Below are 16837 nucleotides of genomic sequence, written 5' to 3'. Positions count from 1 at the left end.
TATTACGTGTTAAAGTAAAAGGTTGAAATGCTGAAGGTTTTCTGCACTTCGTCTTGTGTTCTGTACACTTGGTCACACCTTGAGTAATTTTAAAATAATGAAATGGTTATTCAGAATAATGAATCTTTCAGCCAGTCATTTGTTTATTTTTAAAATGATTTTCCGTTCCCAGTTGATCAGATTATCTCAGCCTAGTTTCCTACAGATTTCTGTCTTGTGGCTGGCTGTGGTCTCCATTTGGAGTTTTTCCCACAGCAGCACATTTGTGTGATCACTTGCCCATGTGGATCCCTGGTCATCTAATAATTGGGCGAGCTCATATAGAATAATGTAGATGGGAAGGGATCCTGGAGGTGATCCAGTTCAACTCCCTGCTTTGTGCAGTTACTCAAGGCTTTGTCTAGTCTTTTTCAAGTTTTGAATATCCATGAGGATGGAGATTCCATAACCTTCCTGGGCAACCTGTTCCAGTGTTTTTTCTGCCTTCATGAGGAAAATATTTCTCCTAATACCTAAGCAGAATTTTTCTTGTTGCTGAAGAGAGGTCTGTTCCAGTTCTTCATCTTCATAATTGTTCTTCAGATATTTGTGGGCAGCTACTAGGTTGTTCCTTAACCCGCCCCTCCACCAAACTAAGTCCTTCAACCTCTCCTCACAGGAGAGCTATAGACTGCTAACCACCTTGGTTGCCTGCCACGTGATCCTTTCCAATTTTTTTCACATCCCTCCTGAGCTGAGGGGCCCAAAACTGGGCACGGTGTTCCAGGTTCAACCTCACTATAGCTGAGTAGATGGGAGTAATAACCTTTCTTCAGTGGCCATGTTCCTCCCAATACAGCCCAGTTTGCAGTTTCCCTTATGTACAGAGAGAGCGCGCTATAGACTTGTATTCAACCTGGGGTCCACTGTAACCCCACTGCAACTTCCTTTTCAGCAGGGCCATTGCTCAGCCAGTCAGTTCCAATATATGGCATTACTCCTCCATAGGTGTAAAACTTTGCACTTTTCCTTATTTAATTTCATAAGAGATCTGTTAGCCCGCTTCTCAAATCAATGGAGGTCCTTCTGGATTGAAACTCTGCCGTTCATTATGTCAGCTATTCTCTATTTGTGTATCACCTGGCAATTTGCTCATGATGCTTTCTGTGTCACCATCCAGGCCACTGACAGAGATATTCAGCAATATCAGCTCCAGTATCAGCCCCTGGAGTAGTTCACTGACTACCAGCAGCCAACCAAACGTCCAGGACATTGATCACTAAACTTTTGAGTCCAGTGGTTCAGCCAGCTTTCAACTCAAGTAGCAGTCTGTTTACCCAGCCCTTGCTTCCTTATCTTCCAAATGAGAATGCTGTCCGAGTCAAGTGTCAAATGCCTTGCTAAATTCAAAATAGATTGCGTCCACTGCTCTCCCTCCTTAACAACTCCTTAACCTGTTGCTCCCAAACTGTTGGCTGCTCCTTTCCTTCCCAAGCTTTGCTGTTAAGTGCGAGGAGCAGGTTTTGCTCATGAAGACTAATATCCAGAGTATTGAATACTTCAGCATTTTCTTTAACACCTTCCACTAGGTTGTCTTACCGCTCCATCAGTGGGCTTACAGTTTCCTTTTGAAACAATGATACCTGTAAATATCCTTTTTGGCACCCTCAACACCCCTCACTAATCTTAGTTCGAGCTGGGCTTTGTCCGTGTGATTTTGTTCCTCTGTACCTGCTGCCTGCCCATATTGTCATTTCTTGTATGCTCCCATTTTGCCTTTTTGTTCGTTGAGAAACATCCTGCTTGGCCAGCTGGGTCTTCTGCTGAAATTTCATGTCTTCCTGTGGAAGAGAGTTCATGAGATCTCAGTAGTTTTCTCTTTCAAAATCATTCAGGTCTCCTGGGTACCCTTCATGGGTGCAATGCACTGAATAAACCAAAGTCTCTTCTCCTAAAATAGTGTGTCCTAACTCTGTTACTATTCCAACATTTCTCTGGATCCTAAACTTGGTTATCACATAGCTGCTGCAGTCCAAGCAATCCTCTGTGACCTTATTCACCACCGGTTCTTCCCTCCATCAGCATTAATGATCATTTCTGCCCACTTGAAAAGCTGAAGTGTTTTTATTTCATTATGCAGACGAGGAGAAAATCAACCACAATTCAAAAGTGTTTTATCTTATAAAATGTATATAGAACATTTATGTACTTACATGGCTTCGATGGTTATCACATCCTTTCTTGTACTGTTACTCATCTGTATAACATGCTGCTGAACCACCAAGAAATTGTGGGACACCAAGGACAGCAGAGAAGGGAGATCAGAGGAAAGATGACGTCCAAAAAGACTGATGAAATTACTGCAGTTTGTTTGTAAATCTCAGTGATTTGTTAACTGCGCTACACTTCATTTTTATTAAGAAACATATTTGTGAACTTTAGGTTGAGTGCATTGATTGTGGGTTTTCCCCGTCTGTATGAAATCTGAGGTGTGTACACACAAGGGCGAGAAACCAGAACAATTTGCACTGGGGTAGATCATGTAAGAATTCAGTGCTGTTGCTTAAGTGTCAGCTCCTGATACAACGCGATACATAGCTTTAAGAGGTTTATTCTGGACAATTCACAAAGTAGTGGACGGTATAACTGCAGATAACTGCTTTGGACCATTTTTTATAGATGTTTGGAAACTGGACTTTTGGAACACTGGTGTTTACTGTGCTTGTATTCACGGTTACATTGAAGGTAAGGTATGCTGTATTTTATCCATTGAAACTTTCTTAGAGCTTGTTTTCTAATTGCTGCTTATTTATATTGGTTTCTCTCTACGACCGTGCATTGTTGTATTAGTTTAAATTAGTTTAAATACAGTTTTAACTTAGTTTAAATACAGATTTTGCTATCTGTGCCTTCTTAACTGTGCTCAAAATTGAAAAATGTTTTTTAGCTAGTTCTGTGTAGAATCCTTCCCTTCTTTCAAAGGGTGTCATTTTATTTCATCTGATGAGTATTCTGTTGCTGCTAGATAGTAATAACACCATACAATCTCGTTTTGTTTTTTTTCAGCTTGCACTAGATACACATTATTGGACGTGGATAAATCACTTCATGATCTGGGGATCACTGGTGTTCTACGTTATCTTTTCTCTGCTCTGGGGAGGAATTATTTGGTATGAACGCTCATATAACTTGCATCGCAAATGTTCTTCCAGAAACAGTTGTTAAAGTTGTTATATGTATATTTCACTTTTTTGTCCCGAACAGAATTAAATTTAGCTTTTATGTATTGCAGAACTCCTAATAGCAGTCACATTTTAAACACATCAGTAATGGTAATTACAGAATCCTCAGCTCTTCTTTCACCGAACAGCTGCTAAAATACTCTTAGAGGAGAATATCAGACCTCAGACTGCCACTGGGGCTATCTCAGTAGTATCAGTCAAAAGCAGTCCAAGGCTTGGTTCAAGTAGCTGAGCCTGTCTATCTGAGGCAAAATGTCATAGAGTAGGTCACGTCTGTGCGGCTTGGGGCTAGCCACCCATCCACTCGGCTTGTCCTAGAGGGAACTAGCTGTAGCAGTCTCAACTAGGGCCAGGGAGTGGAACGAACATTGAAGTTGTGTGGATAACCAGGAGTCCTGTTTTTGAGCGCATTATTTGCTCCCTTATTTAGCAGAGTAGATTTACTGTAGATGTCTGAGCACCTACTTGTTCTTCTGTTCGTAAGAAGCTTTTTAAGAAGTAGTATAACTCTTGTACATAGCTGATTGAAAGTAGCATGTTTTGTTTTTTTTTTTTCTCTGTTAAAAAATTGTGCGTACTTGAAACTGAAATTTTGGGGAAGGAGATCAAGTTGAAACAGGTTCAAGTTCTTACTATGCCTGATTGCCATCAGGAACTTGAAGTTGTGTTTCTCATCTGTAGAGTGCCCAGTTACAAGGTTATCTTTTCTAACCTCTTCTGCTGGAACTGTTCTGCTTTGTATATGTAAGTAAACATTTTGAGAGAAAGCAGAGCCTAACTGTTGCATGGTGATTAAGGTGACATTTAATTTGGAGTAAGGATTTGTGTTTCAGTGTGTCCTTTGCAAATGAGTAACCACCTGTCAACTCCTTGGATATTCAGTAGCCTCTTCTTTTTTTTCAGTAAGACCAGATCTCAGTTTCTTCAGCATCAGAATGAAAACAGTTTGCAGAAGTGACATTTTCCCTGCTAATGTTTTCCAGCCAGCCTTGCTGTGTATTAGAGATGTGACTATATATGTGCAGCAGTGTATTTTAACTTAATTACCTTTTTAGAATGCAAAGATGTCTGTCAAATTTTAGAAACTAGCAAGAAACTGCCCTACTGGTAGGAGGGCTTTACACTGCAGTGTTACAACAAACTGTCCGTTGATCTTTGCTCTCAGTAAACATGGCCTCTGGTTCCCGTTACCGTATGGCGATGGCATTTTAATGACCAGAAAACTGCCATGGAGATAGAGGGAAACATGGAAGTGAAGGCAGTGAAAGTAGGGGCAGATAAAAATGTGGTGAAAAGGTTAGGGAGCATAACGTGAAACTGCCAGAGATGCTTAGGGGAGCTTGAGGGGGATGAAAAAAGGTGTGGTCAATGAGCCTTACTCCGAGGATACATACAAATGAGTGTGCATTGGGAAGGAGGAGGGAAATGAGGGGTGGGACACAGAGAAGAAAGGTGGAAAATATCTGGGGCCAGATAAGGAGTAGATGGAAGAGCATAAACAGGGTAAGAACGTGACTTAGTTTATCTTTGCAAGGGAGAGGCAGCATGGGAGGGAGGACAGCATGGTATTTCCTGCAGCCTGGAAGACAAGAGGAAAGTAGTTCTCTCTAGTCAGCGCGTGTTTAGATCTCCTTTTGAGAAAACTGGGATGAATGAACTCCCACAAACTGGGAAGTTGAACCTGAAGTATTTCATCACTGTCATAATTTTTATGTCTTAACATTGCCGGTCTGTCTTTTGTGTATTGAAGTGTGATACCTATTTAATCTTTTTCCTACTAGGCCTTTTCTCAATTATCAGAGGATGTATTATGTGTTCATGCAAATGCTGTCTAGTGGTCCTGCGTGGCTGGGTATAATTCTGCTCATAACTGTCAGCCTTCTTCCAGATGTTCTCAAGAAGGTCTTATGCAGACAGTTGTGGCCTACAGCAACAGAAAGAATCCAGGTAAAAAAATTTTTCATTGGGAAGTTAGTTTTTTGTATCACAAGTCTCTAATAATTAGACCTCTTTCAAGCTTAGAGGCAAGATTAGAACAGAGGTTCCCCACCTGTGGTGTATATCGCTGGTTGTACACCTGCCACTTCTGAGTGGTATGGTGAAAGAAGCTGCTGATTATTTACATGGTGGTATTTACCTGAACCCTTGGGCAACCCCCGTGCCTCCCTACCAGCAACCACAGGGAAATCAGCTGATGGGGATGGTGGAAGACAGGCATATGGCTCAACATGATTCCTGATTTGAGGAGATAAGAAGGGTAAGGGGATTGGGATCTTGGTGAGGGTAGGTAGGAGGCACTTAACATCAGCCTGGACAGCAGTTGTTCCTGCTGTTGTGGCATATTCAGGGGCACTGCCCACACCCCTGAATTGAAGTAATTATCTTTCATACCAAGTCGTTCTACTGCATAAATCAAACTCTAATGTAGACATTTTAGCATTTACCGTGCAAGCTGAGCACAGTTATCTAAAATGGAAAACCAGCTAAAATAAGCTAAGCTCAAAGTAAAACCAGTAGGAAGGGAGCATGTGATTTTATTGCAATCCCCTGTAAAGTAGGATTTGCACAAGCAGTTGCAATCCTATACCAAGGGACTCTACAACTGCGTGTGTGTTTGTTATTGAATAAATCTAGAATTTATACTCTTAAAATAAATGTGATGAATATATAGTATGTTGGTAGGGCATATGTAGTAGACTCATGCTAACATTCATATTGCATGATCTGTGCGTTATAATACTTCCTTAGCAAACTATTTTATACTGATGCTGTGCCTGTAACAAAAACACCTCTCAAAACTTATTCATATTCTATTAATAATTATTTCCTCTTTCATATTTCAAATTACATTTTGCCTGTTATGATATGTTATCTCTACATAAACGTATTTTAAAACCTATTGTCACCTCTCTTCTGATAAGCCCAAAAGGAGAAACTGTTGTGTAAACAAAGACTTGCTCTCCTGAGGCTGAAAGGGAGGCCAGGTTCTGTGGGATGCACGGTACTATTCTGGGGCCATCAAACCTGCCCCGACAGAAAATTTTACCTGTATTTTTGACCCCAGCAAACTTTCATATATTGAAGGACAGTAGAGGTGTTGAACCTGAATCTTAATGTTATTGCCCTTGCTCTTTTCAGCCTGTCAACCACCCCTGGTAGGGTGGTTGTTAGGAGTTACCAGCAACTGTGTGTGTAGGGATTAGTTAGCATTTTGATATTTATTTGAGAATATACTTTGCGTTAAGAGGAAAGGAATAAAGGAACTTTACTTCCAAGGAAAGTAAAATTTCCCCCTTGGCAAAGGTAAAAAATTCTTCTCTCATATCTGCAAAGTAAAACCCCTTGCCATTGTTTTGTATTCCTTGAATGTACAGTTGTGAAAATGCCCCACTTCAGGAGGACAGGAAAGAATAAAGGGGAGCAGAAGAGCATTCCCAGGCAGAGCAGCATTTAGCGTTTTTCTGTTTCGATACCTTTAATAGATGTGTCTCTGCCATATATGCTACTTGTGGAAGAAGTTGATCTCGCTATAGGTACTGCATGCTTAATTTAAAAGTCTAAAGAGAGAGAATGAGGAAGGGTTAATGCAAAGAAGCAAGCTAGCAAACAAGAGCCCCAAACAAAGGTATTACCGCATTTCTTACTGACGTTGTATGTTAGCACTGGAAAACGAATCAGTTGTAAAGCAGACTTTGGGCTTAACACAGGCAATATTCATTTTTTTAATATTTAGTAGAAAATCTTTGACTTTTAACCAGATATATTCCTTGTGTTTCTTCTTTCCTCTCCTTGTTTCTTCCTGTCTTCCAATCCGCTTTGTCTAAATAACTGCTACCTTGCTTTAAACATAAATGATGTGCACGGTTACTTCCTACAATCTTCTGGGGAAATCAGACTAAACATCAGTGCCTTTCTGTTGAGCAGTCCACCATCTTTATGCTTTCTCAGACTTCAAGCAGTCTAAGTTTCTAATGGAACAAAAGGTGACTTTTTTCTGCCTTTCTGCATGCCTGGCCATTTCATTCAAAGGACAGTCAAAAGTTTATCATCAGAAGTTATTCACCATACTCATTATCTCCATTTCTGATTCACGTCAACTATATTTTGAAGAAGAATACTTTTTAGTATAGTTTTTTCCTTCTTCTGTTTGTTTATCTTAAAGATTCTGTGAATCGTTGTCACAATCCATCCCTATCATTTTTGTCACTGTTGTTACTGAATTTTACGTAATGTTTCTGCCTCAAGAATCTACGATTCTTAGATCCCCATTTTAACCATTGGTATATCTGTAGGTGAACGCATGTCATGTTTGCATTGTACCTGAGTAAATGGAATAGTTGCCACACAAAGAAGTGATAATTCTGATTATGCTGATGTTACTAGCATAATACAGAAAATGGGGTACTGGAAGTCCTTTAAGCGATTTTTGGCATATGTTAATATATCTGCTCTGCTGTGATAGGAGAAAACACAACTTTTTTATTCAGAAGTTATTTCCAGCTTGCATTTTCAAACTGAGCTTTCCTTATATTCCACTTTATGAAATTCTGGGCTCTTTCTCGAAAGAAAACAGCTCAATATCCAGAATTAATGACATTTAATTTAATGTAAACGTAGAAGAAATGCTAGTAAATCTTTGCTTCCCTACAATCTGCAAGAAAGCTCCTTTTGACTTAATAGTAGGAGACTGTTGGTTTCCATTGCAGATTTTATATCTCTATTTCTTAACTGGTTAAGATAAAAAATACATTTCCTCCTTATTTGCCCCTTCAAAAATGTATAGTCAATAAAAATGACTGTAATTATGTAAGTCACAGGGAAAATACACAAAGTTTTTTTTGCTGCTGAAAATTCTGGCTAAAATTGGCTTTTAAGTGCCTTAGGATTGGTTTGAACTGAGCTTTTAAACAATTATTTTTAAACTTATTGCATTCCTGTAAGCTATACTGCTTTCTTTGTAATAAAAGGGCTTCTGGAACAGTTGAAAAGATGAACATAGGACTAGCAGCCACCGCCCAGGTTACTAAATTAGTTCTCCTCAGGCAGTAAGATCACATGAAGCCTTTGAAGCAAATCTTATGCTTCTAAATTTTTCCATTATTTGAGAGTCACTCCGGTGTGTGGTGGGTGATTGTTTACCATCATTATCATTCAGAGGTTTTTAAACATTCCAGATACAGTTCTGGGTTTTTTTGAGAGAGCTTTTCAGTGAGAGAGAGAGAGAGAGAGAGAGACACACACACACACATACAGAGACATATACATGTGTGTATACATACACATATGTACATACAAATATAGGTATATATATGTGCATGTATATTTTTATATATACACACACACACATATGAACTGTTGTCTGTCTTGGGCTAAAACATTAATTCTGCAAAAGCTTTGGAGGAATCTGTTGCCTTTTGGTAATTTCGGTCAAAATCTGCTCGTTTCTTATACCTGTATTCCCAGTGACTCTTTGGCTCAATGAAACAAGCTGAATTTTGTGCTTTAACTGGAAATTGCGCAGCTGTGAGGTTTCTTTCAGCCTTTACTTTTAAAAAGCTATAGGGCATTTTTTTTAATATATCCAATCTACATTAATAGATTATATTTCCTTTTTCTTTATTCTTCTTTCATTAATAGCAGAAGCTTGGCAGCTCTGTTATGGAAAATATAAATACACTTTAAATTATCCTCTTTTCATTTTTACAATTGTCACTGCAATTGACAGTGTTTCAGCAGTCCCGAATGTTTTGTAGCTGAAATGCCAGGTGTTTTGATTCTGAACTGTAAATAACTTCTGTGCTTTCATCCCTTTTTAAGACTTATTTTTCTTCTTCTCTTCGCTTCTGACTGGTGGTTTTCTCCTTCACTTTCACTTCAGTCACAAGATCGGCCCATCAGCCTTGTTATGAGAACTCTACCCTTTGCTGCGCTTGGGGAAACCCAAAGTGATTCTTTTGCCTGGGGAAGCCTCTCTGGGGATTTGTCATTTTTCTGTTCCTCAATGGGCTTAGCTGCTGTTGAACAACTGCACAGTGCTCTTAGAAAACTGGTCACCAGCAAACCGTTGCCTTTGTCATGTGTTGGGCTCCTCTTCTGTGGAAAACAAAGAAATGGATCTTGCTGTTGCAATATTTGAATCCCAGGGAAGAAGTTACCTTGGTAACTCCCCTGCCCTCTCTCTCCCCGTGGTGTAATGACTAAGCTGTAGGTCAGCCTCCGCTCGCACTTGGCCCCATCACCTCCGTTCGTAGTGCTCCCCTCAGTGTACCGGTTGTTCCGGGGAGTAGCGAAGCGGGACGTCCGCTCCTTAATTTGGAATCGATTTGGCCTCATCACATCACGGGGACCTCTCCCATTCAGTACAGGTTATCGTCAGAGGGGCAGGACACACAGCCCACAGCACTTAGTCATGGTACAGTTTAAATGCTTTTGGGAGTAATTAAGTATTTTTAACAGAGTTTGAAATGGAATTAAAAGCATCCTCAGAGTGGCTCAAAGGATTAACCTCAGGATCAAGAAATAGGAACCTTGTTTTACACTGGATAACCTTTCCTTTTTAAATCTATCAGAAAATCCGTCTTTCTTACAGGACTTTGCTACAATAGTTACATTTGTACCAAATGGTACAATTCATTTACGTATCCCTCTTGTATTCAGCAAAGAGTCTCACTGTTTTTCCTCATCCTTGCAGAAGAGTATGAGACATAAAACAGCCCTAAATGCACTGGCGAACAGCGATGGGCCACTTCTTGAAGGAAACCTTTCAGCTTCCGAGCCATAATTAGATCAAAGCTAGGTAACAGTACTGTACGTGTTGCCAGTTTGGATTAATTTCTATTGGTGAACTGTGCTATTTACAAATCAACTGTTTCCTCCAGAGTTTTTGATGTACTGTATCAATATTGATACAAAATCGTTATGTTTTACTTGGAGAGCCTAGTTTTTGCAAGAGATGTTCCGTGCCACAGGTAAGATCTTTTTGTCTCAGACACTTACTCGTGTAAGGCAAAACAACGAATCAATATACCCATATTAAAGTCCTATAAATACATTGTGTTACGTATAGGTGCTGTGTGACATTTCTTCTGTAAGAACTGCAGTCGTTATTGCAGAGTGTATTCGCGTTACACCATGGTGTGGAATACATAAAGTCAGAAGTAATTCTCACACAGTAGTAGTTTATCCATCATCTCTTGTGCTCTTGAATACATATATAGACCAAATGCAGACGGTAAAACAGGAAGATAACCATACAAAAGGAAGGGAGTTACTGGTGAGTAGGACCTTGGGCCCTGACACTGGGGCTCTATATCTGATAGTATTTACCATAGCAATGTGTTCTGTACAGACCGGTGCATTGCTGCCTCGCTGTCTCGGATCAAGAGAGAAGCGTGGTAGTCTCGCCAAATACCTGAGACATCAGCGTGAGTGGTGAGCTCCTAAATCCTCAAAACATTGGGGCAGCAGAATGAAGTTCTCTGCTTTACATCGTCTCCTTGCCATACCACTAACATGTATAAGAAAGAAGGTACACTTTTTACTCAGATATATTCCCACCTGGATGCCGTATCTGCTCCAGTCCCTTCGTGCTCTCCTGACCCCAAAAGCAGCAGATGAGGAACTAAGTGAAGGCGCAGAGTACCAATATGTGAAGAGGACAAATGCAGCGTAATGTGGTGTGGGCTGTAGGGCTTAAAGGTGGTAGAGGGGTGCTTTTGATTTACTTTTAATGACTGCTAGACAAGTAGTAGTAGAAAACCCCAGCTTTCTTGAGTAGCTTCAGGCATGGCAGACTGAAAGCGCTTGCCTTGGAGCTATGTGTAGGAAAAAAAAGGATTTTCTTTTTAGAAATACGTATGGTAACTAAATACTTCACTTTCTAGCTGGAAGAATAGGAAAAATAGTTACCATACAGTGTATGACTACTCCCTCCGACATTTCCAAAACAACGTCTGCTAATCTGTTACCTGATTATCTACATTTTCCTGTATTAATGTTGGTCTTTGGTCTATATGTGTGTTTAAAAGAACCCAGGCCCCGCTGTTAGTGAGCAGTTTGGTATAGTTTGCTGACTTTTCCAAGAGTAACTGTTGTAAGAGAGCTTTCTGATTGCTCTTGGTTATGCAAGGGTAGTGTTTCAAGCTTGTGATTGGCATTAAAAGTGTGATATTAAATCTCAGGCAAACTTCTGTAAGCTACATCATTAGTATTTATTTTGTGATTTCGTCCCTTTTGCTACTGTGTTGATGTTAACAGGGAAGGAGGAAGGGGACGATTAAGAATAAAGGATTAACTGGCTTATATAGTATTCATGGAGAGAGTGATTTTTAACATTGATTTGAATCATGCTTGTAATGCATTTATATCTTAAATACTGTCATATAACCTCCATACCTCTATACCTGGAAATCAGGTGTGCGTTTAGTGAGAAGAATGAGACAAACTCATTGGGGAAAATGCTGTGCTAATTTTCTTTTAGTCTGTGCACATCTTCCAGGGTCTTGTCATGCCACCATGGTGTTACTGTAGTCCTGAGTATTTCCTGAGTGGAAGTGCCAATTCTGCCAGAGTGTGGAGTGATTGTGTGGTACAGATAAATTTTAATGGACAATTAGACCAAGATAGTATTGTGATGTGTAGTATACATTGCCTGTAATGTAACCTAAGCAAGTCCAAAATCAGATACTGCTTAGAAGTACAAAGCAAGCGCATTAAACCTCTGGAACTTTCATCTATTAGCACAAACCGACTGTAAAGAATTCCCTCTCTTTGGAAGTACAGGGCAAAGTACTTGGATCTGTTCTGTCTTAAAATTCCCCGTAAGAAATCCTGACTAAAAAAGTTCAGAGATAAAAAGACGTGCCAGGAGAGATTGCAAAATGAAATATAACCTGATTTAAAACAACTCAACTTGAAAGCAGTCCTCTGTGTCCTCATCTGTTCTCTTTAGAGTCCATTATCAGGTTTAGAGATTATATGTAAAATTATGGTTCTGTAGGTCTTCATATAAAACTAATCATGTTGGAAGCAGTCGATAGCTGAGGGGTTACACCTTTACATGAAACAAATAGCCAGAGTGCTGATCCCATGAAAGGCGTTATTACACCAAGGGCACAATGGCCCTATGAAAGAACACAATTGTAGACTTTTAGCTCCGAAATAATGTATTTACTGTGTATTTGGGTTTTTTTTTTCCTTTTAACAGAAGGCATCGAGGCACTGTCGGGAGCACATCTCGGAATTCACACCTCTTGCCTGTCTGAAAAGCCCAAGATACAGGAGCAGCGACTGCAGCAATTCCCCAGCAAGAAGGTCTAATTCTCATTCTAAAAAAATGATGTTTACGCACTGGAGAGGTGTTGATTATTCAGTACTTCCATCTGTCTTTGGCTATTCAAATAAGCATTGCCGTTCCAGTGCAGGCTACCGCTACAGTGGGTCAGGTTTGGAAACGTCTGTATGACAGAACACCAAGTCAAGCCTTTAAAAACTGTATTTTTGTTTGTTTATTTTTTCAGGAAACAAACATGTCACAGAAATATATTAAACTATACGTGGCTTTTGCTGTCTGAGGTAATGTTCAGACAAACAGGATCAAGAGCTAGAAGTATGAACCCTTCCAGGCCAATCGGCCTCTTTTTATGTTTTGAACTACTGGAGCAATGAACAATCTGCACAGTCTGGTACTGTGAGACTGGTAGCACTAAAAATTCTCTTCATCCTGTGTCAAGACTTCTGTGCGTTTACCGCTTCTGTCATCTTTAGTCATTTTCTTTGTTACTTGAAGTGTATAGTTTCAGTCAGTGACCTACATTTTGAGAACAGTTTTAATTTTCAGCCAGAAGCAATGACCTCCGTTATCTCCAATGAAAGTCTCCTAAAGCATATTTAACAAGTGCTGTTTCTGATTTTCCTCTGTCCTTTTTCTTTCTTTGCTCTTTCTGTAGAACAAACTGGTGTTTCCTCTGTGCAAATCTGCTTTCAAGAAACGCTCTCTAATGTTCACTTCCTTGTAAGTGGCCAAATCAGGGCTATGTCTGGCTTTCAGTTAGTTTTCCCCCGTAGAAAGATAGGCAAAATGATCCTTGTGTAGAGTACGTACACACTACCTGAAGTCAAGTTGGCTGTTAAATAGGTAAATATAATCAGCGTTGAAATCTACTCAAAACCAGAACGTAAGCGTTTTGCCTAAAAGGTCTTTGTGTATTTGTCAAAGATGCAGACTACCCGGTGTTCCCACTTCCTATCCCCGTAATTGTAAAACATGCATAGCAGAAAGTATTACAGGTGAAGCTTTTTTGACACTTTTTTTCCCCCCCCCTTAAAAGAAGGCGGCGGCTGTTTTTCCAAATAAGCATCTTCTCCTATCTGGATTCATCCTCCTAATTTTGGTCTTTTGTGTGTGTGTGTGTGGTTAAATACTGGCTAATCGGCTTGGTAGATGTATTACAAAGCTCACAACTGTTAACTTTTGCAAGCAAACCAGGAGGTGGCACACGGCTGTTTACTAACAGTTGAACCATAGTTGCGATACAGAAACTAGTTTGACTGCAAGGATTCCGTTTGTATTACTTTAAGAACAACAGCCAACTTGCACTTCTGTTTTCTCTGCTACATTTATGTTACCTTGCACTAATTCAACTGTTAGCTGTGTCCTTGTCTCGTTTCTTTAGTCCAGTGTTTTATTTTGGGGTGCAAAAATATCTGAAGGAGTAATCTGATTTAAATCAATTTCAGCCTGGTGGTTAGAACTGGTTAATAACCATAGTCATTAAATACCTCTGGGGGGACATTAGCTAACAATTTATTTCAATGTGAAAACAAAGTATTTGGAATCAGAGCTGCAGCCTTTATTGGAAGACTTGGCCAAGACATTGTTAGTTGTCTTTCAAATGGACTGGGGTGGCAGAGAAAAAATATTTCCCTTTTTGTGTTTAAAAAAAAAAACCAGAGGCAAAATAGTTTAGTTACTAATTTACTTTTTAATAAAAGAAAAAACAACTTTCTAGGAAATGTTGCTCACAATATCCCAAGTGGTTTTCACATTAAACAAACGGTGAAATACTATTAAAACGCCCTGGGACAAGCAGAGATTGTAAAGCGAGTTGTGAAATTTTCAGTATACCAAAGATAAGAAAATTTTAAGAAGTCTAATGGCGAGCACCACAGGTGAAGGTATTTTTACCACTTAACACGTAGCACTTTTAAGTTTCAACGAATGTCCTCATAGCAGTAACATTCTGAAATACATCCATATGCGTGTGGGTGTGTGTACGTATACTTGCCGTTGCAGACTTGAATGTTGGTCAGTTAGAACCGTCCCCTACATAAAACACTGGTGTATATATTTTTAAAAAGTTAATATGGGTATAAATTTTATACCAGTAGCAGTGACGAATTTCTTGTGTGTAGTTAACAAATTATTTGTAATGTATTTTTTAGAAATCTTAAAATTGCCTTTGCACTGAAATATTTTTCATACTGTAGCTATTTATAAATCTGTTTTACGCATACATTTGTTAACACACCATTTCTATTTTTTTTAAGTATATGTTTTGAAGGCTTTTTTTATACCTATGAGTTTTGGCCACTTAAATTTAGCTTAGAGTGGAGTTGTGGCTGAATGTTAAAATTCCAATGAATGTCAAATTAGAAATATAGGTCTCTTGCTCTGTCAGTCTCACCCAAACTATTGATGTTTTGTTGGTATTTGTGATAGCGGCGATCAGGGCGCTGTACTTCCAGTGCTATGCTATTACTGCTAGCTTTTTTACTCTGTAAAGCCTCTTGCTTTTTACTTTTCTGAGTTCCATCTTTTAGCCTTAAATAAGGAGAGTTTTGCTTGGTGTTTTTGAAAATGCTGCATTCCTGTTCTGCCTACTAACAAAGCAGTTCATTGCAAACTTCGTGTTGCCCAGCACTGAGAAATTATTGACGTGTTATTCAGGCTGAAACACCTGTGTAAGTCCTTGGGAAATTCTCGTTAAACGTGTCATTTTTTGGAGGAGAGAGAATGCTTGAATTTAAGTGGAAGTTTCTGCTTTGGCTTAGCAATACTTTTACCTTTAAAAGTTGGTACTGTTCGTTTGTTTATTGAAATAGACCGTTCAATGGAAAAAACATAAACCATCAACTCGGTTTCACTTGATGTGCTTTTGCTTCAGTCCCTGTTACTATTGCCATGCAAACCTAGTCCACTGCAGCAGGTGTTAACTCGGAGCTTCGTTGTGAATGGATCAGACAATACAAAGGTGGAAAAGTAGAAGTTAGATCAAAATGAATTAGAATGTTTTATTATGGATGGGACACTGAAAAGAGACAGATTTTTATGTATTTAAACAAAAAAAAGAATTAAAGGGGAAAAGTATAAAAATCTATGTAACTTCCTAACTTGCCTTGTTTAAATTGTTGCAGCTTTAACAGCATAGTGTCTCCATAACTGCTTCTATAAATGTCTTGAAACTGGTAAGCGCTAACCAAATGTATGTGAAGACTTAGAAAGTATTTCAAGCTTTTCGGCCACTGAAGCTCGTATATTCCTGCAGTGGCTTGTGGCAAAAGATCTTTTTTGTTTTACCATGTACAGTAATTGTTTGTTCAGCCACTTAATGTAAAAGCTTACAGTTTACTTTCTTGCTTGCATTAGCCTTGTTTGTCTTGACCCAACTGGCTTGCAAATATAAAAGGAAAAAATAGCTTAATTGAGCAACTGCACTACTTTTTTTTTTGGAAGCCAGTGGGGTCGTTGTGCTCGTGCTACTGTCTCTGTTAAAAAAGCTTTAATGGTTTGTGAAAGTATTACGAAAGTGAAAAAGTATGTGATTCTACTTTGCAGAATAATCTAAAAATCAGCTTACATAGCTTTAATTTTTTACCTTACGAAAACTCACAGAATTTTAATCTGTGTGGTCTCTGGCATAAATCCTGTGCTGCGTACACATTGCATTTTAAATGTCCTTTCATGATCTAATGTAAAGTAGAATCTGCGAAAGTTGCTGTATGGGGGCTGGGGGGTAGTTATCTGTGCATTAAACATTAAAGATGTCTGTAGTCATCAGCACCAAATACTGACGCTTATTTTTAATTGTACAATTATAGCTGCATTTATTTGAAAATAAATCAGCCTTCAAATCTAACGTTTAGATTATCCTATACTTCATTTATCTGATTTGAAGAGTCAGTGTGTGAATACATTACTGTAAAGTTTCTTTTCAGTGCTATTTTTAACTTTTATTTCTGTAGATAACCAAATATAACTTGTTTATATTCAGTCACATTTTGGATCCTTATGTAGAATATATAAGCAGGAGACATGAATCTGCTTGCAATAAATATAAACGTTCAAGACTGGTTTAAGTTTGCTCACGAGTAATTAAAATAATTCTAGTATGAATATGAGATGGTTTCATATTAGTCTGTAATAAAATGTAAGTAGATAACAGAAAATGGAATGAGTGTTTGATTCTGTTATTGAATATGCTTGTAGTCACGTTTATTTTCAGAGAGTATATGTAGCCAGCTAAAAAAGCAAGCTAACAAAAAGGGAAACTCGGGGAAAGACGGGGCATGAGTGGTGTGTGGGGTTTGTTGCAAAGCTGATAGAAATTGGTAGCAGT

At 38.9% G+C, this 16837-nt stretch overlaps 1 protein-coding gene across 10 annotated transcripts in view; it reads left to right on the top strand.

Moving 5' to 3' along the window:
* Positions 1-16667, top strand: part of ATP11A (ATPase phospholipid transporting 11A) — a 139664-nt gene extending 122997 nt beyond the window's left edge. For 5 of the 10 annotated variants that reach the window (XM_076360808.1, XM_076360817.1, XM_076360798.1 and 2 more), the window contains 4 exons: positions 2659-2724; positions 3046-3149; positions 5003-5168; positions 12427-16667. In XM_076360808.1, coding sequence (XP_076216923.1) covers positions 2659-2724; positions 3046-3149; positions 5003-5168; positions 12427-12684 — 594 coding nt within the window. In that variant the 3' untranslated portion in view covers positions 12685-16667. Of the gene's footprint in view, positions 1-2658; positions 2725-3045; positions 3150-5002; positions 5169-7115; positions 7205-9912; positions 10029-12426 lie in introns of all 10 variants that reach the window. The other 5 variants (XM_076360861.1, XM_076360845.1, XM_076360853.1 and 2 more) reach the window with 3 other exon arrangements.
* The last annotated feature ends 170 nt before the right edge of the window (positions 16668-16837 follow it).

The sequence above is a fragment of the Aptenodytes patagonicus genome, chromosome 1 (assembly GCF_965638725.1).
Source record: "Aptenodytes patagonicus chromosome 1, bAptPat1.pri.cur, whole genome shotgun sequence".
NCBI lineage: Eukaryota > Metazoa > Chordata > Aves > Sphenisciformes > Spheniscidae > Aptenodytes > Aptenodytes patagonicus.
Note: the sequence above shows the minus strand (reverse complement) of the source record. Positions and strands in the feature narration are given on the sequence as shown.